This window comes from Culex pipiens, chromosome 3 (assembly GCF_016801865.2).
Source record: "Culex pipiens pallens isolate TS chromosome 3, TS_CPP_V2, whole genome shotgun sequence".
Lineage (NCBI taxonomy): Eukaryota > Metazoa > Arthropoda > Insecta > Diptera > Culicidae > Culex > Culex pipiens.
In genome coordinates, this window is record NC_068939.1 from 98803595 (window position 1) to 98831282 (window position 27688).

The 27688-nt window shown below is 38.3% G+C and overlaps 1 protein-coding gene across 6 annotated transcripts in view; it reads right to left on the minus strand.

Moving 5' to 3' along the window:
• Positions 1–229: 229 nt before the first annotated feature.
• The window catches only part of LOC120421386 (BMP-binding endothelial regulator protein), a 110130-nt gene continuing 82671 nt past the window's right edge, over positions 230–27688 (minus strand). For all 6 annotated transcript variants that reach the window (XM_039584583.2, XM_039584580.2, XM_039584582.2 and 3 more), the window contains exons 7-8: positions 8168–8610; positions 230–8099 (exon numbers count right to left, since the gene is read on the minus strand). In XM_039584583.2, coding sequence (XP_039440517.1) covers positions 6936–8099; positions 8168–8610 — 1607 coding nt within the window. In that variant the 3' untranslated portion in view covers positions 230–6935. The remainder of the gene's footprint in view (positions 8100–8167; positions 8611–27688) is intronic.

Consider the following 27688-nt stretch of genomic DNA (forward strand, 5'->3'; position numbering starts at 1 on the left):
GAAATAGTCTAGCGTGACGTCATAGGCTCACGTACCCCCCTCTCCCCCTTGTCACACTTTATCACACTTGCGATAAACTCCCCCCACCCTCTCCCCCTAGAGCGTGACGTACTTTATGGATGACGCCAAGGAGTAAAATATTGCAATCTTTTTATTACAACTTGTACCTTTAAATCAACAGGAGGGTTGTGATATTCTTAAAAAGCGTTTCATTCAACTTCGGCCACGATTATTAATACTATTGTTTTTATTTTCACTGTTTATCAGTTAAATATAATTAAATACAGATTTCATCAAAATCTATTTGTTTTTACATCAATGACACCTGTATCATATTCTTTACTTCATTTTGTTTGCGCACAAATACAACATAGGAACAATGCAATCGCTTATAATTCATATTATTTGTCTATAAAGTACCTCAATCACGGCTGTCCCTCCCCATTTTCGATGAACTTCAGAATAAATCTATTGCTAGTTATGCTATATTAACATCGTGTTTTGTTATGTGTATGTGTATGGGATCATCTTGTCGAAAATTTTGACTTGCTTCAACAACCGAGGTTCAACCTTTGCTTTTTCTTCAAATTTTCTTTGTGCCTCAAGTGCGGTTTAGTTTCGTATATTTATTATTAAATTGTTTCGTTTTTAAGAGATCATTACCGTTGCACATATCAATACAACAATTTCCACCGCTATTCCCCACTGAATTGGGTGCACTAGATCAACTAAGTAATCAGTTACGTTTATTTCGTTTTAAGTTGTTGCGTTCGGTTCTTCTAATTGCATTCGTTGTTTTATTTGGGATGGTCTAAGCTAGGAAACCTAAATGAAGTTTAAACTAAAAGTACACTTTTGTGCAAAGCAGCGGCGTAAAGTAGATATTGGTAAGCATTACTCGTCTAGTGATTTCTGTTTTTGATCAATGATTAAACTCGTTTTCTATTTATTTCTCTGTATGTAAGTATGGGAGTGTGTTTTTTACTAGTTTAAAACGTTTGCACAGTAAATGCGCACTGGTAATCTCGGTTAAGGTTTACTTCAATTCGTTGCGTAGAGGTTGAGTTAATATTTCAGTAAATAAAAGTTCACTGGGATTTGTGCTAATGATTTTCTGCATTTGTTCGAGGACATCAGATTTGATTTTTTCGTCGCTTTATTGTCGGTCCATGAATGGAAATTTTCAATCGCTGACGTTTGTTGATAATTTCACTATTCTAGTATTATTAGGGTGTGGTTTGTTTAGAGTGGGGGAAATGAAATGGAATGTAACAAGTGCTTGTAGTTGAAAAATTTGTTAGCTAATTTTTTCCGTTTCAACAGAACGTTTCGATCGATTGTGTTTGTAAAGAGAATATTGTTGTAATACTTTCTGAGTGCAATGACTGGATTTTATGTTAAAAGTACGGCATGCTTGTTTTCTGTTAAATACATTGTTGAGAGAGCTATGTTTTATTTGATTCAGACATTCAGAGTAGCGTTCCAATGGGGTGTACCCCATTTGGCATAATGGACATTTGGCATAACGGGTTTTCAAGAAGGACGTTTGGCATAATGGACGTTTGGCATAATTGCTCCAAGACATAAGAGACGTTTGGCATAATGGACATTTGGCATAACGTACGTTTGGCATAACTTGTTCAAAAACCATCGAGGACGTTTGGCATAATGGACATTTGGCATAATGGACGTTTGGCATAACTCGTTTAAAAATCATCTAGGACGTTTGACATAATGGACGTTGGGCATAGTTATTTCTAGATTTTTTTGTTTTTTTTTTTTATGAGTATTTCTTATTTTCACGAATGAAAATGTATTGTTTATTTACCTTTTTTATATCTTTAAGAGATTATTATTTGTTTTTTCGAAAATTTGGTATGTCTATATTATTTCCCAAATAGTATTTTTTCCCTTTTTGATTATTATTCACAATAAATTTTTTCATGAAATCGCGATATTTTATTGAAAATTTAGTTTAATGAAGGAAATATCTCTTGTTAGCTTTACATTTTTCCCCTTTCAGTATAATTAGCAATAATATTTTTTAAATAAAATTTTCCCTTCTTTTTTATGAAATTCAACTAAAAGATGAAAAAACCTCTTCAAATCTTCGACAATTGAGCTGTTATAATGCAATTTTCCCTTCTTTTGATCATAATTTAACTAGAAGAAGGAAAAATCTGTAGATAAATTCACATTTGTCCCTTCTTTTTTCGAATTCAACCTAAAGAACACCCAGAACTGGGCAGCACTCGTCCGACACGAGAGTAGCGGTAAAATTTACAGACACAGAGAACACAGTTCTAGATGACTGAGAGAATTATGCCCTCGAGTCCATTCTAAGAAAAAGTTCATCCTTCAAAACAAAAAGTCTGGAGCTTTTTTTAAAAAAAGGTCCAATAAACCAAATTTTCAGTTTTTGCTTTTTGAGTGTTTTTAAATAACCCTGACTCAAGGCGGTTTCAAAAACACCCAAAAAGCAAAACTGGAAATTTGGTTTATTGGACCTTATAAAAAAAACTCCAGAAGTGTTGTCTACGGGAATTGAACCAGGGACCTTTAATATAATAACTCAATGACTAAACTGCCTTGGCCACAACAGCTTGGTGACACAAGAGTAGTCAGATGTCGATGTATGACTCTTGTTGAAGATTTACTGTTTTAATCAATTAATGAAATTAATTGTTTTGCAGGTATGAGTTGGAACCATTATTCTATCGAGTTTAGCATTGAACTCCTATAAATGTTGATGGAACAATACTCTTGACCCTGTATTTTGGGTGAAGGGATGTCGATTTTGCTATTCTTTAAATATTTTCAATTAAGTTTTTTATGCAATTTCCCCATCTTTTTTATATTCAACTTTAAGAAGGGAAATTGTCTTATAGATGTTCTCTTTAAACATTTCTATCATTTTTGCACATTTTTTCTCTGTTGCTTTATTTTTTTGCAATAAAGTTGTTTATGCAATTTTCCCTTCTTGTATATATTTAAAACTAATCTTAAAGAAGGGATAATTGTTCAATTAAATTGATATTTTGAATAGAGGTAGGTGAAAACATAAAAATAAAGCGATTATCAAACGTTTAAAGAGTAGCAAATTGTGAATCTGTAAAGAAACTTTTTCTTCTATAAGTTGAATTTTATATAAAAGAAGGGAACATTTCATAAACAAACTCAATTGTCAAATATCCAAAAAGTTTTTTTTTAGAGATTTTCCTTTCTAAAAGTTGAATTTAAAATAAAACAAGGGAAAATTTCATAACTACTTATTTGTCAGATATTTAAAGTAAGAAAAAATGTACTTCCCTTATTTAGGTTGATTATTTAAGAAGGGAAAATTGCATAAAAAAAATAATTGCAAAATATTGAAAAAAAAAAAAAAAAACAAACTGCAGATCTTTTGAGAGATTTTGCCTTCTTTTAGTTTTAAAATAAAAGAAGAGAAAATTGCTTTGAAAATCTTAATTGCATTTCTTTAAAGCAGAGCAAAATATTCATACATTCTTCAGGTTGAATTCTAAAAAGGAGGGAAAAGGGAAAATAGTATAAAATCTTGATTGCAAAATATTTAAAGACTGGCAAAACTGCCATCTCATTGATAGTTGAATTTAAAATAAAAGAAGGAAAAATATCATACAAAAAATTAGCTGCAAAGTTATTCAAAAGGAGAAAATTTTTAATATTATTTAGAATCTTTCTAAAAAAATATTTTAAATAAATTTATGAAAAAATGCATTTTAAAGCTTTATATTTCAAAAAGGGGAAATATAACATCTATTGAAAGAAAATAGATACATGATATCTTTAAAAAAAATCATCTTTTAAAGTAAAATTATCTGTGTAGAAAATAGGAAAAAAGCTATAAATTATTATACTTTACAGAAAATAAATACTAATTTAATAAAACAAAAAAAGATAGCAATAATTATGCCAAACGTCCTTGATGGTTTTTGAACGAGTTATGCCAAACGTCCATTATGCCAAACGTCCTTGATGGTTTTTAAACAAGTTATGCCAAACGTCCATTATGCCAAATGTCCATTATGCCAAACGTCCCTGATGTCTTGGACCAATTATGCCAAACGTCCATTATGCCAAACGTCCTTCTTGAAAACCCGTTATGCCAAATGTCCATTATGCCAAATGGGGTACACCCGTTCCAATGCGTTGATGTAGTAATCCTTTGATTCTTAACAAAAATATCTGCCAGTTTCGCTTGGATTTAGATTATAACAATAATACTTTTAAAAGATTTTATTTGGCATGATATTTGTTCATACCGAATTAGCTTTGCAAAATGTCAAAAATAGTGTAAAACAAACCTAAACTTTATACATTTCTTCTTTTTGTGTATGCTCTTTATTAAACCTTTTACATCCCAACTCCGCTTCTAGACGGGCTTCGATCTAAAAAATCGCAAAAATCCATTTTCAACCCATTTTTATTCTTCAAAAGGATTGGAATGAAGAACCCTTTAAATAAAAATAAAAAATACAATTTGTTGAGAGTCAACTTTTGGGTGTGCTTTTTACTTACACTTCCTATATTAATTTATTTTCAATCACTTGATGGTAATTTCTGTTTGGAAAAGTCAGTTTTTTATTTTGAATGTTTTTGAAATCGCTTTTAGTAAGGGGTATTCAGCAACATAAAAAACACATAATTAATTCATTTGACCTTAAAAAATGTCCCAGGTTTACGCACATCACAAGCTTAAGTTTGTCAAAAAGTTTGGATTTCAGGTAAATCGACGAAAAGGTCTAAGCAAACCATCTCTAATCATTGGCTCAGGAGGTAACTTTCATCATAGTAGAAAAGATCTGGTCTGAAATATGGGAGTTTTACTTAACTTTGCTTTGCTTAATTTGTTGGCATTTTAGAGCGCTATTAAAAGATTTGCAGTTAAGATGATATCGAAGTACATCATTTGATCATGCAAAGGATCATTCTGGTGCTGTATTACACCGAACAACATAACAGATGTACTTTGAATTTTTCAAAAATATTTGTTCAGGGCCGAATGGGGTTTCTCCAAAGTTTGTATGGAGAATTAGTGCTGTTCGATACTTCCACATATTGCCTGCAATTTTTGCTTGTATGCAACAGCGATGAAGTGCCCTCCATACAAACTTTAGAGAAATATCATTCGGCCCTGACTATTTTTTTTTTAATTCAAACTGCACGTGTTTTTGGCGATTCCACACCTCGACACCTTTTGTACGACAGTGCGCATATTATATTTCCATTATTTTTTGACGTCTAAGCCTTTAATTGGGTCTTCAAATTGTGCCATTTTGTTATAAATTTGTTCACAAATATAAGGCTTATTTTTCTGAGTACAATGAGCTGTTGCTGGTATGTTTATGGCCGAAACAGTTATTTTGGAGCTTTTATCGAATAACTCTGCATATGCTGAAGATAGGTGTTTGATCAGAATAGGTATTCGGCCGCCTAGGACCGAGTAGGAATCTTGCAATAGAGCCCGCCAATGATTGTGTGTTTTCGTGTGAATTCCAACCACCTACACATAGATCTAGTAAGCATACCTAGCGAAAAAAAAAAACTATTCCAAGGTATTTAAATAGCTTTGCACATTATTACAAGACAAGGCAACATTGACTGTTGATTTCACCAGTAAAATCAAGTTGCAGGCAAAAAAGATGTACTTTCGGCCTAAAATCACTTTGCTGGCCAAATTTACTCCCTCTCGCACTTTGATATCCTGATTGCGCGCCGTCTCTGAGCCCCGAGTTGTATCGGACAATAAATTGACGGTAAACAGTTCGCACCGTTTAGACTAAACAACCACCGCCGCACGGCCGTGGGGGGGAGCATGTGTTTAGATCGGCACCGCCCCACAGAAAGTGTGCCAGACGGGGGGTGCCATCCCGGCTGCAATGACGCCAACACGCCCCAAGGTAAGTGTGAAAAAGAGTAGCAACAAGGTGATATTTTATTGTTCCTACAGTCGGTGCCGCCATTCTTGGGGAAAGGACGCTTGAGGGGTTGAGGAGTTCACTTTCCCAGGAAGCGGAGGCATAATCAAATGGGTATAATTAGGAACACAAAACACCTGTTTGGTGCCCCCCCCCCCTCCCTCGTAAAATGTATTATTTTGACTTATGGACTTTGGAACTGGCCGAAAAAACAGCGGCACTCGCGGCAAACGGTCTCAGAAGCGCGTGGTTTACTGGCTTGGATACATTATGAGAGCGGCAGTTGCACTTGGTTGATTTCATGGGAACGCATGGTTGTTTGTGATTTCACAAATAGTCGTTCGTTTTGCCTGATGGTTAACTTAAACAAACATGTTTTCACTGGCATTTGACGGTTTGTTGGCTAATTTGGCATTTTGCAAAGCTACATTTTGATTTATTTCTACAGTTTTCCTTAAACTAACTTGTTCGGTGAATAATAAAATAAATACTGATGAAATTTTATGAAAGCCTAATTAAAACTGTACAACGATACGATTGTTTGTAAGTAAATAGAACCGTTCTACGAATAAAACTAAAAAATGTACAAAATATCCTTTAAAACTTAGCGCCCTAAATAAGGATGAGATTGGCCTCTAAAACTATATTTACACAATCAATTTAAGTTATTACGTCTACTAGGGTAGTGAGTTTCGATCATAGATTTGCTTGGTTTGGCCTATATTTGTCAAAAATAATAGTAGTAAAACCTCGGACGCTGCCCGCGGTTGAGTAAGAGAAAAGCAATAAGTTATGCGTGTTGGCGCAGTAAAGGTCCAAAGTTGCTAAAAAACTTAATGAATAGGTGTCCACTTCCCCCGTGCCCCTCGTCTCTCGCAATCATTCAATCCCATTTGCACTTGCACATGACGATGCTTCCTCACTGAACTGGTAAGTTGTATTTGTGTGAGTGTGTGTGTGTGTGAATTTGTTTAAATTACAATTTAAAATAAATATCTAGGAAAACAGTGGCGGTGGTGCTCTTCGGGACGTCGGATCTATCGCCAGCTTGGGCCTTCGAGTTTTCTTTCGATGCCGTTGGTTGGGTCGAGATATCGCATTGTTTTGCTGCTGGAGATGTTTGACCTTCTCCAGTGACGTCGAAGGTTGCTGCTGCTGTTGCATCAGCAGATGGTGGTATGGCGAGATGAGCGAATTGGTCGCGTTGGGATAGCAGTTCGTATCCCGCCGCCAGTTTTTCAGCTGGATGCCCTGCCTTTTGCACTCGTGGGCATACGCGGCCAGGCTGTCGCAGTAGCACTGCTTGTGTGGACACTCGCACATGTCGAACTTGCACGACTCGAAGTAGTTCTCCGGATTCAGCTGCGAGTTGCAATCGCCAAAGATGTCCGTTTTAAGGATCTTGCAGAAGGTGAAGAATTTCTTCGTTTTACACTGCGAATTCTTAGCGGCCAGTTCCTTCTTCCGAGGACGAGTACATGCTTTCTCGCCTCCAACTGCCCAAGACTGCGCAAATTTCCACACATTATTCGTCATGTTGACTCCAGTTCGCGAAAACAAATCGTCCCGGAAAACGCTGTTGTAATTACCACACAAACCACACAGCTTGTTCTTATAACTAGCAGGAACTTCCACCTGAATAAAGTTATTTCCGTCCCACGTGAGCTTGATTCCTTGTTCCGTGCTCACAATCACTTCCGTTCCTTCGTCACTTTTGTACACATCTAGCACACTTCCCAGCTTGTACGGAGGATCAACCTTTGTCCCGTTCACCTTAACCCTCATCTTCTGGCCCAAATTGACCTTCAAATTTCCGAGCTTCAGCGTAACCGTCTTGGTCCACGACGACGACTTGGTCAACCTTGCATCGTTGGTAACACGAATCGAAAAGGTGTGCTCCTTACAGTCCGATACCAGCTGATACTTGCACGAACCCTGAAAGCTGTAAAAGTTCCCGTCGAACGTCTTGTAGTGTGGGTCTCCAAACACCGTGCAAACGCCCGGGATTTCCACACATTTCGGACAGCACTCATCCTTCGCGGTCACTAGCGTCTCATTGGGCTTGCACTTTGGCTTGGTGCACTGAATTTTCGCACAGCGAACTTCGCCAGCCTTGCACTCACACGAAGCACACGCACTCAAGCTCCACGTGTCACCGTTCTAAACAAGAAAAAACAAAAACTCGATTAAAACCCTATCCTTAGCTTGAAGCTTGCCCCGAAACACACCTGATAAACCTGCCCACCAACCGTGCACGTGGTTCGGAAAAACTCCGCCTGCATCGGACACGACGGGCAGCACTCGCCCGGCTCCTGGATCTGGTCGGCCACGGCACACTCCAGCACCGGGCAGGTGTTCTTCTCGCAGAACGACGTCCCGTTGCGGCACTCGCAGGTCGCGCACTGGTCCGCCTGGTACGTCTTGCCGTGCACGTGCACCCCCTTGCCGATGATGCAGTGCCGTTGGGGAATTTTGACCTCCTCGCGGCGTTCCTTACACCGGGCACAGCACTCACCCGGCAGCCGGATCTGCTTCGAGGCCGGACACTGCAGCACCGGGCAGGACTTTTTCATGCACGTCAGCTTGCGGCGCCCGTCGCAGGTGCACTTGACGCACGGGTCCTCACTCAGGGTGGCCTCGTCCGTCACCTGTTGGCCGTTCAGCTGGCAGCCTGGAAGAAGAAGGGAGGATTTTGGATCAGCTCAAAATTTGAACAGAAGTCATGGGTCATTCTCTGCCAACTCACACATCAGTTGCATCAACCCATCTTCGATTTATGATATAGATTTCACATTGTGAATATTTCGCAGGAAATTTTTTTAGAGTGTAAATGTATTCTACAAGATTGGCAGCAGGCCTGGCCGAATGGTTAAGCTGTCCGCTTTGTAAGCGGAAGATAAAGGGTTCGATTCCCATCTGCTCCAACCTTCCATCGTGTTTAGTTAAGTACTTCAAAAGTTATGCTTAAAAAAAGATTTTGACTAAAGTCCGGAAGATTGTAAAAAGGGTGGTTTTATAAGGAAACCCATCATGTTATACATTTTAAAAAAAGCTATTTAAAAGACCTCTCCAACGCAACCGAAATGTGGACCCCTATCAACCCTATCAAAAGTTATGGTCACTTAAGTGTATTTTATACACTTTTTTGAGGCCGGATCTCAAAAATTTTGGAGAAAAAGTTGTCCGACCCATCGTTAGATAGGTAATCAAAAAACCTTTCCAGAGAGCCCAAAAGATTGAAGATGTGACAATGCTATCAACAGTTGTGAGTAATTGTGCTAAAACATAATTTTGACAGATACAAAAAGGTTGAACATTGCAAAAGATCCGGTTGAGGCAGCACTAAGCATTATGGAATCGGCTTTGATAGCCCAAGCTTTCATGAATCATGGTTTTTATGGCAGAAACTTAAGTAACGCTTTCATAGAATTTTGTTTGAATTTATTCAGACGCATTTGAATACAACCAGAAAGCGTTTTCAATTGATTTTAGGAGGAAGGCATCAATCACTGAGGTGGTTTAAAGTAACGTTTTTTGATATATAAACATTAGGAGGTTGCTTGTAACCGTCACGAGTTATCGCAATTTTATGAAAAAAAGATTTAAGACGTTGGTTGTGTCGTTCATGACCAGGGTTACCTGGTAAAAATTTGAAAAATCTGACAAAGTATCTTTTAACACTGGAACGCCCAACGCATGCCCAACTTACACGGACGCCCAAGCCTCCCAAAAAAGGTGGAACGGTAACTTCAACTCGCTGGTTCGCGGGCATTACTCAACCAATCGGGACGATTCTTGTTTCCAGTAATTTATAAGAATGTCTAGATGATCCTAAAATTTTGCAGAACTTGATTTGATCAAATCTGTAATTTCTGCGCCCGAAAACATCGTTCCACCTTTTTTAAAACGACTGCATCCGTGGAATTTTTGGCGATTTTTTTTTACACCCGAAAAAAAAAGTTGGAACGATATTTTTGATCGAAAAAATTCCAGATTTGATCAAATTAAGTTCTGCAAAGTTCTAACATCATCTAGACATCCTAACAAATCACTGGAAAGAAGAATCATCTTAATTGGTTGAGTTGAGAACCATTGAGTTGAAGTTACCGTTCCAACTTTTTTGGGCCTTGGGCGTTGGAATGTTAAACAGCTGGACAAATCTGGCAGACGAAAACTAACAATTCTGAATGGCGAAGGGAAGGAAGGCTATAAATTGTTTCGAAAATTTGTTAAATTTAGATTGTTTTACTGATTGTATGGTCTCAAAAATGTTGAATTGATTATTTTCTTTAAGAAAACATATTCCATCTTTTTTATATTCAATTAAATTTGTTCATAATAATCAATGCCTGGCACAGAAAAGAGTGAATCTTTATTTTGGCTAACACTTGAAAAATCTGGCATTCCCAGATTTATCTGGCTACCTGACAACCCTGTTGACATGCTAGAATGTTTGAAGTAAAGATTTTCAAACATTTAGGTACTTTTCGAGCAATTTCAACAAAAATATTATAAGGCTGATTTTTCTAGAGGTAATTTTTGTCCAAAAACTTACCTCATTTTTAGACCTCAAAAAAGACAGGATTTGTTCTAAGATCGAGATCATGCAGAAAAGTCAGTAAAATCCGCATAAAACCAATTTGAACCTCATCTAACAGACCCAATGCCACCCCCACTGACGGTATCAAACATTTTGTACACAGAAAAAAAATGATGGTAATATTCATCAGGAAATGGTGACAGATTTTGTGGCAAAAAAATGATTTATTTTACCCCAGAAAATGATGAATTTTCATCAGTTTTTGATGAATATTCATCAGGTCCACATTTTTACACATTTTTTATGTAATATTACAAAAAAAGAGGTAATATTCAACCTACCAAATTTTCAACATTCCAAAACCCAACTGGGTAATTCTCTACCAACTCACACGAAATCGGGAAAAGTTGCCCCGACCCCTCTTCGATTTGCGTGAAACTTTGTCCTAAGGGGTAACTTTTGTCCCTGATCACGAATCCGAGGTCCGTTTTTTGATATCTCGTGACGGAGGGGCGGTACGACCCCTTCCATTTTTGAACATGCGAAAAAAGAGGTGTTTTTCAATAATTTGCAGCCTGAAACGGTGATGAGATAGAAATTTGGTGTCAAAGGGACTTTTATGTAAAATTAGACGCCCGATTTGATGGCGTACTCAGAATTCCGAAAAAACGTATTTTTCATCGAAAAAAACACTAAAAAAGTTTTAAAAATTCTCCCATTTTCCGTTACTCGACTGTAAAAAATTTTGGAACATGTCATTTTATGGGAAATTTAATGTACTTTTCGAATCTACATTGACCCAGAAGGGTCATTTTTTCGTTTAGAACAAAATTTTTCATTTTAAAATTTCGTGTTTTTTCTAACTTTGCAGGGTTATTTTTTAGAGTGTAACAATGTTCTACAAAGTTGTAGAGCAGACAATTACAAAAATTTTGGTATATAGACATCAGGGGTTTGCTTATAAACATCAAGAGTTATCGCGATTTTACGAAAAAAAAGTTTTGAAAAAGTTACTTTTTGCGTTTCTCTTTGTTTCGTCGTCCGTGTCTGTCGCGGGTGACCATGAACGGCCATGATCGATGACGACCAACTTTTTCAAAACTTTTTTTCGTAAAATCGCGATAACTCGTGATGTTTATAAGCAAACCCCTTATGTCTATATATCAAAATTTTTGTAATTGTCTGCTCTACAACTTTGTAGAACACTGTTACACTCTAAAAAATAACCCTGCATAGTTAGAAAAAACACGAAATTTTAAAATGAAAAATTTTGTTCTAAATGAAAAAATGACCCTTCTGGGTCAATGTAGATTCGAAAAGTACATTAAATTTCCCATAAAATGACATGTTCCAAAAATTTTTACAGTCGAGTAACGGAAAATGGGAGATTTTTTAAAACTTTTTTAGTGTTTTTTTCGATGAAAAATACGTTTTTTCGGAATTCTGAATACGCCATCAAATCGGGCGTCTAATTTTACATAAAAGTCCCTTTGACACCAAATTTCTATCTCATCACCGTTTCAGGCTGCAAATTATTGAAAACACCTCTTTTTTCGCATGTTCAAAAATGGAAGGGGTCGTACCGCCCCTCCGTCACGAGATATCAAAAAACGGACCTCGGATTCGTGATCAGGGACAAAAGTTACCCCTTAGGACAAAGTTTCACGCAAATCGAAGAGGGGTCGGGGCAACTGCTGTGTGAGTTGGCGGAGAATTACCCAACTTTTTTTTCTGTGTAGTTGTCTGCTTTACAATTTTGTAGAATATGTAGGCTTAGGCTTTAGGCCAAAACACAAAATTTCTTAATTCTTTATTTTTCCTTTTTTAATGTCACGGGACTCAGGAAAAATCTTATTTATTCTTGAAAGGCCAGATTTATTAACAATCCAACGCCCAAGGCTCCAAAAAAGTTGGAACGGTAACTTCAACTCGCTGGTTCTCAAGCATTATTCAACCAATCAAGATGATTCTTCTTTCCAGTGATTAGTTAGGATGTCTAGATGATTCTAGAACTTTGCAGAATTTAATTTGATCAAATATTTATTTTTTGCGATTAAAAACATCGTTCCAACTATTTTTGGAATTTGTTCAAATCAAGTTCTGCAAAATTTTAGGATCATCTAGACATTCTTATAAATCACTGGAAACAAGAATCGTCCCGATTGTTTGAGTACCAGCTAGTTGAAGTTACCGTTCCACCTTTTTTGGGAGGCTTGGGCGTCCGTGTAAGTTGGACATGAGTTGGGCGTTCCAGTGTTAAATAACATTTTATTTCTTGAAAACCCCTACTTTCCATTTTCCCAATTCTATAATAGTTATTCAAAAATATATTAACTGTATAATTATTACAGGGAATTAACATATGATTTAATTGAATAAGTTTTTGAAGCATAGCTGACAAAATTTAATCCCTGCTCCAAATTGCGATCTCTGAATGCTCATTTTTTATCTACTATTTAACTACGATTCTAATTTAACTCATAAAGTTATTCAGGGTAAATTTTGGTACACATTTTTTAAATGAATGTTTCCTTTTTTCAATTGTAAACAACTTTTTTTTATTTTAATTTTTTTCACTAAACATTACCAATGCCGAGAAACAGCCCCTCAATGATAATAACTTTGGATTTTCTTTGCAAAATATTAAAATGTTACAACGCGGACAACCCCAATTGCTAACCAGAACAAAATCAATAAATATGGAAGTTACAACTTATTGATGATGCATGCAGCTGGAATATTGTGCGTGGGTTACACGATAAGCCAACGAACCAGAATTTGTAGAGTCAATCAATCTTCGTCTAAATTTAAATCAATATCGGTTCCACGCAAAGTGGTCTCGCCGAAACCATCGACGTCTGTCTGACTGTCAAGATTGGTCAAGGTCGAATGAAATTCGCGATAGAACTTTTTTTTATTGCCGCCACCCACACAGTCCCTGTGAATTCTTTTATTGTTATAACCCCAAGCCAAGGGGGCCCTGAGAATGTCGGCAAATGTATTGTGCAATCAATGAGATGTTTTTTTATGCAGGCTTCAATACCACTGAAATTATATGGGTTCAAATCGTCACGCAATTAGGATTCAAATTAGAAAAAAAAGTTCTACTTAAGGGTTGAACAGTTTAACCATTTGCCGTGGATGGATTAATTATCGTGGCGAACCTTTTTTTCCGCTCAGAGAACTGCATTTATAATGCTAATGAATTGAGGCAAATAAAGATGTAAATCATATTAGCCACCCACGCACGTTCCCGAGGTACACGTTCAGCAGCCGGCGGCCAAGTGGGGACAAATCAAGCCTAACCTGTGACTGCGTTATGAGTGGTCATCAAATCCGCTACCACGCGCCTCCACGCGTAAGCACTTTGACGTAAGGCGAGGCAATGAAGTAGGAATATGGAGCTTAGACGGTTTCCTCCCCTCCTCCTCCTCATCCTCTTCCTCCTCCAGTTCAGCTGAACAAATGATCTCACGACGAGATGCAATTCAATTGCTCGAGTTACAGACAGTGTAGACAAATCTCCAGTTGATCCGACAGACAACCAGGAAGTATGAAGTTGTGCTGGATATACAAAACATTCCACACATAAACACGAATAGAAACATGCCAAACGACAACACATTTAAAATGCAAAGCCTAACCTTGTTTGTAAATTCTTGTCAGAACGATTGGCTATTAAATTTCGTCAAAACTTGCCAAATTCCATCCTAATTTCATTGCTAAATGTGCCCACATGTCGCTTTGCTAAAAAATCCTAAATAAATTAGTAAGCCGCACACATAAAAATAAAGTCATATTTTCTTATAATCTTTCCAAAAGCTTCACACACACGACCCAATGAGGGGAAAAAAGTCCCATAAATATAAAATCCATCTTCCTCTCCCCGCTTCTCCCCTACATCCTAGGTTAGAATTTGCCAAGGAAGCTGTTCGATTATCATCGTTTGAATTATGTTATTCCAAAATGTCGTGACAGAAAGGACTGCTCTCGCAACAAACGTAAGAATACCCCACTCTCTTCCAGAGAATGTTGGCGGCGGGATAGTTTTCTATCATTTAATTTGCTAATGATAAAGCCATAAATAAGCGCAGCTTTGCTCGCGACGTCACGCGTGTTCTGTTTTGGATTTTTGCGGAGGACATTGGCTCTGGATTAGGTGGTGGAAAACAGCCTAGTTTTTGGATGATAATTTTGAGCTGATTTGAGCTTATGTGCACAAGAAACGTTTAATATACCTTCCGTTTTTGTATAAGAAATTTATTGTAGTTGAAGTTGAGCAAAAGCATACATTGATTATTTTCTTCCAATAATTGCTCGATGGGCCCAAAACTTCTACAAAAATAAAAATGTCTTAAATGATGTGAAACTTTCAGCTGTTGTTTTATTCCATCATATTGGTCTGGAAACTTTTTATCTTTTGCATGTATTTTTTCACGAATTAATCATAACTCGAAAATGGTGCATTTTATCAAAAATTCACACAAGTTCTTAAACGGGTAAAGCTTGGCGAAACGCAACCGACAATGACATCTTAATGTATTTTTTATTAACTTGTTGGAACGAAAATTTAAGAAGTGGATATTCTGTTTTCGCTAGATTATGAATACTAGCCCGGATCAAAATAAAAAAAAGCTCAGATCAAAAAAAAAAGTGAGATTGCCGAAAGAGTAATAATAATTAAACCTCCAGCCTGATTAAAAACTGACTTGCAGGGAGCAGGAATAATAATAAACCCATAAAATGTGTTTTTCACATATGTCACATTATGAGGCATTATGGTGTTATATGGGAAAAAAAAGTTTTCCAAAATTAGTGGGCACAGCAATTTTTCACGTCCTAAACTACTTTTGGGAACGATTGGTTTAGTCCTCTCTTTGCGCAAAGCGATTCAATTTTCTATGGAAATTTGCATGTTTTTTTTTTAATTTTGATATTTAGCAAAATTCACGTTCAACGCTATACTAAAACGGGAAACGATAAATTTTCAACAAATTTCCCGGGAATTCCGAATCAATTAATGGCTTGAATGCTAGTAAAAAATCATACAACTTCAAGAAAATATATAAATCAGCTAATTTTACATGCTGTCTTTCAAATCGTACCAAACCAAAACATGATCATCAATATTTTTTTTATTGAGAAGGGTGATTTGTTTATCAAAAAAAAAAAAAAAAATGGACAGTGAGGAAAATAAATCCATGCTCTACATTAGCGTGTCCCAAAAAACACGAAGTCGAGGAATTCAATGTGCTCAGTTCTCAAATGATAGAAAATCATGTTAGAAACAACTCTCTCATACATGAAAATTTTCGGAAAAATTGTTTACCACGTTCCCTGGGCATTTTTTTGAAAAAAGTCAGTTTTTTCGACAATTTCACAAAATCTGCTTAGAAAAAATGGAAAATTTTAAAATTTCAAATAGCCTATACCATTAAATGATGGCCTGTGGTCCAATAAACAAGTTAATGTATCGATTTGGCCTTTTATAACCTTGTTTTTACTTTCCCGGTAGCTTTTATGTCGAAAAATACGAGTTTTTGCTTTACTTTTTTCAATCTTTTCCCTCGGTATTGAACACAAAAATTTCCTCATATGTGAAAATACATGCATCTTGTAGGAAATTTTCCGCCGAAGATTTTCGTCTAAGCAACTTTGAAGTTTCATCAACTCTGAGCTGAGATATTCCAGTTTTTGTGAAGAAAGAAAATTGAATATTTGAAAATGTTGATATTAATCATCATTGGCATACAATATTAAGGATAATTTAAGCCTAATTTGAAGTGCGGCTGTATCGCATCTGTTTTTAAACATGATTGGTTCATCCTTCAATACTAAGGGCCACCTGATTTTGTTTTCTCATGGCACACTACGTGCTAAATCAATGAATTACTTTTAGCAAATAACTCATATTTAGAGCATTTTGCATTTAAACCAATCGATGCACGTTTGCTGTGAATTCCTCGACTTCATGTTTTTTTGGGACACGCTACTCTACATCCATAAAATTGCTTTAAAATTTGTCTCCGTGACCAGTTTGAGAGAATATGAACAACATTGGCATACAGAAAACAAATTTTAAAAATTATGTTGTTGATGACCCTCTTTGAAAATTTTAATGATACCAATTCAAATTTCATCCAAGTTGGTTGCGGTAAACAAAAACGAGAAAAAACTCGATTATGATCATATCTGGAAGGGGTTTATACCTCATTTTCAGATGTTATAACACAATTTTTTCTTTAAAAACGGTTAGACCGTTGCAAATATTTTTTGAAGTTTATGTCCCTCAACTCTGACCAAAGGCGAGGGGGGGGGGAGAGGAGGTGGAGCAAAAAAAAAATAGAAAAATTGAAATTACGAACCATGGTTTCAACATTTTAATGAAAAAGTGTTTTAAAATGCATAATACATCTGTCCAGTTGTTTTGCCATCATTTCGTGATCCTGCCTGCCTACGAGCTCTTTACTACGCACTCGTTCGTTCTCACCTCGAGACTGCTGTGGTGGCTTGGAGCCCGCACACAGATGAATGGATGACTAGAATCGAGTCGGTACAGAGGAAGTTCACAAGATTCGCATTGCGCTTCCACTCATGGCCCGATCAAATTGTAGCGCCATCCTACGAACAACGCTGCGAGGCTCTAGGGATGGAAACACTCTCCAAGAGAAGGCAGTTCTTACGGGCGGCTTTCGTGGGGAAACTGTTACTAGGTGCCATCGATGCTCCTAATATCCTCGCCAGGATCAACTTCAACGTCATCCCGCGGCCGCTCAGAACGTGGAACGCACTCCGCCTAGACTTTCATCGTACTCAATATGGACAGCACGAACCTATCCGGGCGATGTGTGACGTTTTCAATGATTTTGACGATTTATTTGATTACTCGATGTCTGTAGATTCCTTTATTTCTAACTTACGCCGTACTATTTTTGTTCAGATCTAAGTTTATATTGTATCTCGTGAAATGTATTGACCATGTTTAAAAGACGGTGGGTTTTATGCCTATTCGAGAGTGGCGAATTTAGCGATCCCACTCGAACGGGCTTTTACCACCCAGTCCATTAAGACAGATAAATGTCGGATGGACAATAAAAATAACAAAATAACAAAAATTAGTTTCCAAAATATCTAAGTATTGAGAAAAAAAAAATTTTTGCGAAATTTTTTTTTGCGGTGCTGTACATTGGAATTGCATAAAAATTCAAAACATTTTTAAACAAGCCCAAACATGCTAAATATGATTATCAATGCAGAAAAATGCATTTTAGATTGTTTTCAGTTGATTAGACTTCTATTTTCATGGAAATTTTGAAGTTTTTTGGAATTTTTTTTGCCCCCTGATTTTTCAGACCAATTTTGAAGGGGGGGGGGGGGCGACATAAACATTGAAAAATATTTGCAACGGCCTTACCAGAATTTAAATAGATAATTTTCATTACAATGTTCTATAATGAGCTGTGATACTAGAATAAGAAACTCCTCCTTTCCTTTATCTATCCTCCACATATTAGCTATTTTTTGTAACTTTTTTTCTTCAGAAGATTTACTCGATTCTTTTAGCAGCCACAAACTTTGTTCCAAACTTTAAATTAATCAGCTGTTGAAAAGTAGTTCACATCTCAGCTTAGGATAGTAACTTCACACAAGTAATGCTTAAACAACGAAATAAATGAAATGAAATGAAAAAGTTCTGTAATTATTGCTGTCCAACAAATAATCAAGCTCTATTCCCAGTTGCAAAAGCTTTAGAAATTTGTGCTTTTTTATTCTTTGTCCTCTATCTTAACCTATACCCTCAGTCGGCCTTGCCATCACAGAGTCGTACGCATAGATCCGCGATCTATTGTCCTTCGTCTTGTTGGTATTGATGATCGCCTGGGGGTCTTTTTGGAAGACTCTTCCTTCCTTCCTTCACGCGTTGGTGTGGTTGGTTGGTCGGTGGCGAGGTGACCGGGCGGGATTCGATCCCTGATCGTCTGCTCGAAAGGCAGATCGCTTAACCATTCGGCTAAGTACCCGGACAAAGAAATGTATGCTATCTGATATAAATCTTTACATGAAATTTTGAGACGAACTGATTGTTTCAATATGAACAGTAAATTTAATTGAATAAAATCATATTAAGTTTTCTCACAAATTTCTTTTGCAAATTTTCAAAACTTTGGTGCCAAATAATTAAGAAAATGTATACTTTCACTTAGGTTTCGGGAATTTACAAATTTCCCGGGAAACCGGAAATATTTTTTCCGGGAAATTGGACGCTCTGGTGGCGTCGCAAGGCACGACGCATATCGAAAGCTCGAAACATTAATTATAACAAAATAGTTAAATGACAACATGTTTCATCCGATCAAGAAATATAAACCACGCATGCCAGAAAGGAAACAAATCGTATCTCGCGTAAGTTATCTCATAAACTAGGTCCACCTGCGTCTCGCCGGAACCTTGGCCAGCCTAACGAGAAACAATGAATGATAAATTTTGTCTCATAAATAAAGTACAACACAGATTCACAACGATTTTCCGTTGACGACGACGGTCGGATTCGGTTTCCGAAGGCTCTCTTTGGCCATCAAAGCCGAACACAGCCTAACGCGGCTGAAATCCATCCCCGAGTGATAATATTTTATCACTAACGAGTTGTGACAATGGCGCTGATGAAAAACTAACTGCTGCCGGATAGGCAGTCGTCGATGGGGACTTTTATTGCGACGGAACGGAAAAATGAAACCCCTCTAATAGGCATTTTCAATCACCCACGCGGGCTGTAGCAGATTGATTTCCGAGGGTGAAATATTGGTAGTTCTAGCCTGGCCTTGGGTTTGTGAAAAGAATTTGTACAAAGCTACTATAGCTGTAGCTATGATTTGGAAGTTTCTTCGTAAAATAATGCATTGACCCAAACATACTTTAATATGACCATGGTCGGCAGTCATTTAAATATTAAGTGACGGAGTCCAACAGCTGAGCGAAAACAACATTTAAAATTTACTCAACCATCATGCTGTTAGTCATCCGAACACTCAGGAAGTTGTAATTTATGCCCCTTTTTGAATTATTTTGAAGCGAGTTCTTCAAAACAACCGATGAATCATAACCCTCAGAAATTAAACACTTTGGGATGAATCACCTTCGATTCGACGACGGTCAAAATCTAATTGAAAGAAAGAAAAGATAAAAGTCATGAATGCCTTAAAGCGTCAAATCTTGTACCTTCAGCGAAGTCCTTATTCTCGGATTGAAGATTCCACATCTATCGACTTGAGTGAGATTTGCAGCCTAACTGGGAAAGAAAACCTAAAATCTTTATTGACTGCTTAAGACAATAGCCAACGAACAAACACTCAGTCGTTGATGAGGGGTGGCCCCCGGGGCCGGCCATTGAGCTGCATACTATCTAGAACAAGGCATCGTACAGCAGCCGAAGCCAAACGATTACGTGAGGACCACCGACAGTGAGCGAAATTCTCAGGCCTCTGCGGGTCACCCTCTGCTATCAATCTCCGGGGTCTAACCGTCGCCGCAGAACGACGAGGTGAACGCAAAGGTACGCGGGCAAACACAGGACGACGTTCTTGAACATGGCCCCCAGGAACTGACCGGCCGACGTTCGTTGCGCAGCGTTTTGTCTTGAAAGTTTATCTTATTGTTTCTTTTAATCTCTTCTTTACTTTAGAGACACACAGAAAGAGATTTTTTAGCTTTATTTATATCTTAATTGCATGTTCCAAGTTCAACACACGAACTTATCGCGAAGTGAGCATGAACATTCTTTTCACTTAACATGGTTCTCTCTTCTTGCTTGCTCGTTCTGTGTGTCCAGGATTCATTCATTTGGCCATTTAGTGGCCCAATCGAAGCGATGGGATTTCTTCTTCTGCTGGTTTGTTGTTCGCTGGAATGCCGAAAATAAGGAATCCCATTGTTTTCACCAAAACAAGGATGGACCACATTTGACGCAGGAGACCCCCAAAGAACACGTCACTGCCCCGGCTGGTTGGGCGGTCATTTCCAGTTCTTATCGTGCATGTTCGTTCCTTTTGGTCTTTGGCGGACATCAGAGTCGTGATTTGATGGGCCACCTGCAATGCCGCCGCCGCCGCCCTCCCATCTCCTGGGTGGTGTCTCTTAATTTATGTTAAACTGGACCGAATGAACCTTCGTCCCCACTCCCCGCTCACCACAGGAAGATCATCTCCAGATTGGTTATCGCCAAATCGCGCGCTTCGATTGTTGTTAGCGTGTCATTTCGGCATCATTTCATCTACATAACCATCGTGAGCGAGGGCCATCACCGCAAAACCAGATGAGGTCGCACCCTGGTGATGCTAAATTACATATTTGACTCGAAATTGCCATATTTCTGGCGTATTTACTCCTAAAATGATTTGGAATTGGTTCGAATCGCACGGTGGTATCGAGGGGTATAAAGACTTTTTTACCACCAAATGTGACTGGACCGACTGACGATACACTGTTTGAATATATTTGATAGGACATTTTTGAAATAACCATCGTTAGAAGATTGAAGGACTTGTCAGAATCACAAAATAACATAATCCTCTTAGAAAAAAAAAACCGCTTCTACATGATGAGCCCTAATCTGCAATTTCGTCAGAAATCATTGTTTTAGCCAATTCTCCAATCGTCAAATATCATAAGCGATTGTTTTGTTACCATCCCATACTTAAGAATGTAATTTCCCAGAAATCCTCTCCGCAGGAATGGACTTTTTCCAGCATGTCACTGCTCCAGAAAAAGCCCACACCCCAGCATAAACCATTCCCCAAAAATATTTATTTTCAATATATAGGTATTTTGTTTTGTTGAGGTAGGGTAAATTTTTACGGGAATCGTGAAATTGGTCTCTATGAATTAAGTCATTTTAGACAATTTGAAGAAATTGCAGTTTTTACAAGAATCATAAAACTCAAAGAGATTACTCATATTTTTCAAAGGATTTAATGATTAAAAGACATAAAAATATACTGTAAAAACAGGGTGGAGAGTGGAACCAATTTACTGTTCGCCAAAAGTAGAGAGTATTGTTATTGATCATTAAAAAATGTGTGACTTTTGAGAACCTAAGAAAGTTGAAGGTGAGATCGTCATTTTTATAATTATGAATGGGAGTTGCTGATGGAGTCGATGCGATTGTATCCATCCAGAAGCTGTCTTTATTGTTTGATTCCTACTGGTATAGTGAATTTTTTTTCTGTTTTTTGGATCAGCTTCGCTAGAATTTGCGATGTTTTTTCGTTGGACTAGGAAGAGCTGCCGGATTTCAAAATCAGCCAGGGAATTAATTTGCGACATCTCAGAATGACACTCTCGCCGCTGTTCTTCGTCACCCATAAAAAAATCCTTTCTAACCGATTGAAATTTTAAAACACACACAATTTTCCAGCATTTTTTTTTTAAGTAGACAAAATGAAACACATACTACTGATTATAAAATAGCTCATTTACCAGTAAGAAAAAAGTCATGTTTGTGCTTGAACTGCCTCCTACTTTGTAAATGTAAACAAAATGGGATCTTTCGAAAATCACGTTACGCATGCTCTCTATTCATCACCCAGGTAAAAAAGAGCAAATTTCTAAGAGAGTTATGAAAATAACAACTAACATAAACAAAACGACAAGGAACCTAAGTCAAAGAGCTCTTTTTCAAAATGATGGATGCAGATGTCTCTTAAGCCCAATTTGCTTCTTGTCCGTTGCTAATGTCGTGGTAGCTCAACATTTGTCTCCACTTTGTGTTCCCCTAAACCCAAAGAATGTTTCTATAAATTTGCAAAAACTTTCGCACAGAATTGTAACTGAGTGTTGAAATCGGTAGAAAAATTTACACTCATTACTGAAACAAATTAGCAAAGATATTCACTTAATGGACTTCGAATGCCTTAACATAAATAAAGATAACAATAATAAATTATATAATTTGTATTCAATTAAGATTATACAAAATCTGTATAATATAAATTTTATCGGACACTTTTCTTGGCCGAAGGTTTTAAGCCAGTCACAACAACCTGCCTCAAAGTTGAGTGCTTCGAAAAGAGGCTCTTTCTTGTCCAAGTCGCAGCCTTATGCTCACAAACGGCCACAAAAGGCAAACAAAGAGAAAGATGCAGATTATTTTCAATCTAATTTATGTCAAGGCATCTCTCCCAGGTGAGCCAGGTATTAAGACGTTATTAATGTTGATCCTCGCAGCGTTGAATAAGTAAACGCACTGCTGCACTGGAAAACATTACGGTCGAATTTCGCAGGAACAAAGTTTCATCTGTGTGTACGGATTTGGATGCATGGACGCACCGTGGCTGAACCGATTTGACGGGCCAGATTAAGTGGGAAATCAGCCAGCAGTCAGCGCAGTCTCAGCGCTTAATTGGTTCACATTATTTCCCAAATTTTGTCGAATCATGTTCTCAACCAACTCATCCGGACGGCCAGTGCCCACCTGGTCATCATCATCTTCTGTTGTTGACTCATCGTGGCCACTGCTGAGCGCTGATTACTTCCAGAATTATCCACGGTTCTCAACCTCTTGCGAGCGCGCACGCGGGGCAGGGTTGAACGCAAATTGCCGCGTCCAGAATACTCCTCCGCGGCGCAATCGGTTCCCACCATGGGCCGGAGCATGACTTTCGGGAGTGGGTTCGGGGTGCGCAGCTTCTTTTGATGCCGTTGTGTTGATTGAATGGAAAATTTCAAAACAACTCATCATTATTGTAAGTGATTTTGATTTCTCCTGCCCTTCAGAAGATGCTCACCACTCCTCACTCACTCAACTTGGGAGATTTTCTTGTTTGTTTTTTATCATATCTGTGTCCAGAATCCCGCGGCGGATCGGTGGTTGGTCCAGCGGTCTCCCAGCTTTGATTTGCTGCTGCTGCTGCTGTCCAGAGCGGCGTAAAACCCTTCACCCTTATCATCGTCAGCGGGCATCACCCATCATAATCATCATCAGGCAAAAAGCATATAATCAAATTTGATGATTTTATTGCCATTTCCTCTCCCAGAAGGGAAGGGAAGTTGGACTTTTCAGTACTAGGGAATAATGGGTTAGTCTGGATCGCTGGAGATTTCTCCCTTCGATCTAGTAGCCTCTGGCAGTCACCAGCTCGGTCCCTCTAATTCATCTGGATGGTGATTGAGTGGCATCGAAGCCCAGGAATTCCTTACGGCCTCTACCTCCACACCTTCTTTCGGGAGAGATCCGGGTGGTGAAAGAAAATGACTTTATTTGCTCAAAGCAGTTTCGGACCATGACCATGCCACGTTGTTGTTGTTTCATTAGGGCTTGTTCCGATGGAAATTGAACAATCTTCTTAATTTTGAGCCGTATAATTTTGAACAGGGGAGCCTGATTGCTTCACTTATTTTCGCAGTGGTATTCCTCATTCTTCTGGAGACGAGGAATGAGTAAGGGAGTAACTTGGGTGTTCTTGATTGTTATTTTGTGTGGTCCTTGCGGGTAGTTTGAATAAAGAAATTATTTTCAAAAAACAGCAATAAATCTTAAAATATTATAAAGAGCCATTTTTAAATACTAGTCTAGGTGACCTATTGAAATATACCTTGCAGTTTATCACTAGCAAATCAAAGAAAAATTGCATTTAAACTTTAATTCCAACATGGTTTTTGATCATAAGTGGACAAAATTGACAGATATCTCTTTATTTAGAAATCATAACAGGCCTTCATCCCAGCTAAATCCGTTCACTGAATGTTTCAAAACCAAATCTCGTTCTCCTATACGACGGAATGCCAACTGCAAGTCAGCACAGCACAGCTTGCCCAGCTCCAACTCGATCCAATAAATAATGTCCTTAAAATTTCGCCTCATCGGACTTTATCGTTGCAAGATTGCCCATATGACGTGTGCGTCGCGCAGATTTCGTAAGTGATTCCCGCTATAAAAATTCCAGCCTTCATCCAAACCACCAACAACAACCGCTCGCAGACTCAGAGACAAACACACGTACGTCTTGGTCGTATTCAGAGCGACAGACAGGTGTGCCCCAGAGAGTGGATGGTGGCAGTTGTGTGATATGCTGGATCCCAGGGCCGTCCGGATTACCCCATTCCAGCGTGCGCAGATGCCGGCGAATATTTTGCTTTTCTCCGCGGCGATCCCCACCCAAGTCTCCTTCTTTTCCCCCCAGGCGTGTGGCTTGGCCCTCCAGATACCATCAGTGTCAACTGTCACGTTGTTTGTACCATGCCACGCTGCCGCCCGGCTCTCCTTACCGGTTTGTCTGTATGACTGTGTGTGCATGTGGTTGTCTGTATGTATGTATGTTTATAAACAAGCAAAGTTTAATGGCATCGATAAAATCCAAAAGTCCAAAGATCTTGAATGTCAGAGGTACATCACAGCGCATTCTCTCCGTCTGTCCGTCTGTCTGTTTGTTTGAATCGCACAACCACACACTATCACCACATCACCACTACCTTAATCTTTGGGAGGAAAACAAGAAGCAGAAGCCAAGTGGTGGTGGCTGCACGCGATGAAAGGATTAAAATATCCGTCCTGGACCTGGTGGCCGTCGGAAGGTGGAAGTCGCGAGCAGTGCCTAGGAGGGCTTTGGCCGAGATTACCGCTCTCTCGAAAGCCATCATCGGCATAAAAGTGTGAAAAGGCAAGATTGTTTACGGTATCACGTTCAACGGTTTGTGTGCTCTTGATGTTTATTATGAATACATTCTATTCTGCCTTCTTGTTCACCCAGATAGTCCGGTTGATACGGGACAACTCACTCTAAGCCAAGCCGAGGCAGACATTCAGTCAGTTGTGGTGGGGCTGCAGTTGACTCAAGTTGTTGTATTTGCGAATTATGGCCAGAACGATCAACTAGCTAGCTCTTAATTCGTTGACCTACGACAATAACTTTCCAAACAGGCTGGGTCGTAAACAACCAGATTAATGACGAAGCGTTTGCGGCCAACAAAGTTGAGCCTTTGGTGTTTGGTGCGGCGTAAGCGGATCATGTTGACAAACAGTTATGCAAACAGCTCCACATTCCTGGATAGTACAAGTGAAGAGATTTAGCAAAATGATGTCGTGTCTTTGACCCTTTGGATAGGCAAAAATAAAATCACTGAAAAATTGCATGAAAAATTAGTAAGCAAAACTATTTTAACAATTTTTCAATATCAATGAGTAATTCTCCGCCAACTCACACAGTAGTTAATCTGACAACTCTTCAGTTTGCGTGAAACTTTATCCTAAGGGGTAATTTTTGTCCCTATCTGAATCTGAGAATTTTTCGATACCTTTTAACGGAGGGGTTACGCGACCCCTTCCATTTTTGAACATTCAAAACAATAATTCTATAATTTGCAGCCTGAAATGTTGATGGTATGGAAATTTGGTGTCAAAGGTTCTCAAATAGAAGAAACTTCAAGTATTTATTTTGACGTAATCAAAAAGTAGAACACATCGTTTTCAAAAAATCTAAAATTTAAATGTTTGATAAAATTTTTGTTAATATAATTTCATTTTAATTTCAAGACATTTCGTTGTCTGCCACCCATTAAACATCAACTTCATTTTGCCCAGCTTCTGATTGATTGTTTTCCATTTTCTGGATTTCGAAAATGAAAAACATATCGCAGGACCAATAAATTATCAACCGACAAGTCAAGTTGGTCAACCGTTGTTGTTGTTGATTTTACTTTGCCCTGCTCCTTCAGCGCAGATTTTCAATTTTTCTCTCTGACTCGGGATGCAGCCATAACTGGGCGGTTTGCTTTGGAATCCGGTTGGTAACACACCGTTTGGGTGTGGATCTCCTGGATGCAGTAGCAGTTCTGAGCCATTGTCGTCCTCTCCTTCTCAAATCCACAAAAGGGCACTTAGTCAAACAAAACGTCCACTGACTGACTGACCGGCGGATGAATCTGTTGGCGGTCCACCATATGATCTCGGTCGGCGTTCAGGGAAGATCAACATCAGTTTTGTCTACCTGCCACCAACGAAAGGTTTCACTTCGTTCCCGAATTGAAAAAAAGAGCACACCGAATTATGTCTTGAAAGGCTGAGAACATTAAAATGTTAATAACTAAATGATGATGTAGAATATAATAACGTGCCCCGTCCGCGGTAATGATGGATGGATAAACAGAACGCATAGCAGTACAAATGGAACCAGTTTCAATGGGGGAGAAAATGCCGAGTGACGGATGGCAAAAAGAGAACACGATGGGGCGCCTTCACGGTGGTTCCTGGACAATGTTTGATTTGGGAGGATCAGGTATTATTTTTGTAGATTCCAGGAAAGTGTGTTTAAAAGGGTTTATTCAACAAGTAGTTTTATTTTCATAGCAACAAACGGAGTAATTTGACAAAAACTTAACTAAACTATTGAGTAACTTCAATATGTCACACTAGGGTGTAATATGAAAGTTTGGAAACGATTGGTTTAATGAACTTTTATAGAAATTTGTATGGGAGAAACCATACATTTGGATTTTAATATTTAAAAAATCCACACAACGTCATGAAATTTCCACTGTGTTTCGTAATATGTCTCGTATAATATCAACATCATTTCAAAACATAAATGTTATTACAGATTCGGACTAGCAACTGAATTTTCTTTAAGTAGTGGCTATGGAAAACTAATTTAAATCGAACTTTTCATTTGCCAAATCGATTACTCCTTGGCGTTGCAACGGAGTGAGAAATAGCGGAATTTCGACCCTTTTTGGTTTCTCACAAATCAATAACTCATGTTTTAGTTATGATAAACAGTTCGATGCCTATGTGCTCTCTTGTACTAAGCATGCTGGTTTTCCTAACTAGTTAGCATAAGTGAGCACAGAGACATCGATTTGTTATTGTTAATCAAGCAGCGATTGTTGACTGGACCAAAAAAAACCAGGGCTATGGAGTCGGAGTCGGAGTCGGAGCCGGAGTCGGTGGAGTCGGCTCTTTTTGGGGACCTGGAGTCGAAGTCGGGGTCGGAGTAGTCAAAACTCTAATAGCTGGAGTCGGAGTCGGAGTCGGAGTCGGCTAAATTGTATGAGCTGGAGTCGGAGTCGGAGCCGGAGTCGTAAATTTCTGATAGACCCGGAGTCGGAGTTGTCAAAAAATTTATTATAATTTACGAACTTATTTATTGTTCAATATTTGTTATAATTCTGGTGAATTCCCATTTATTTTATATTTTAAATTCATTTATTGAATTGCGTGCAC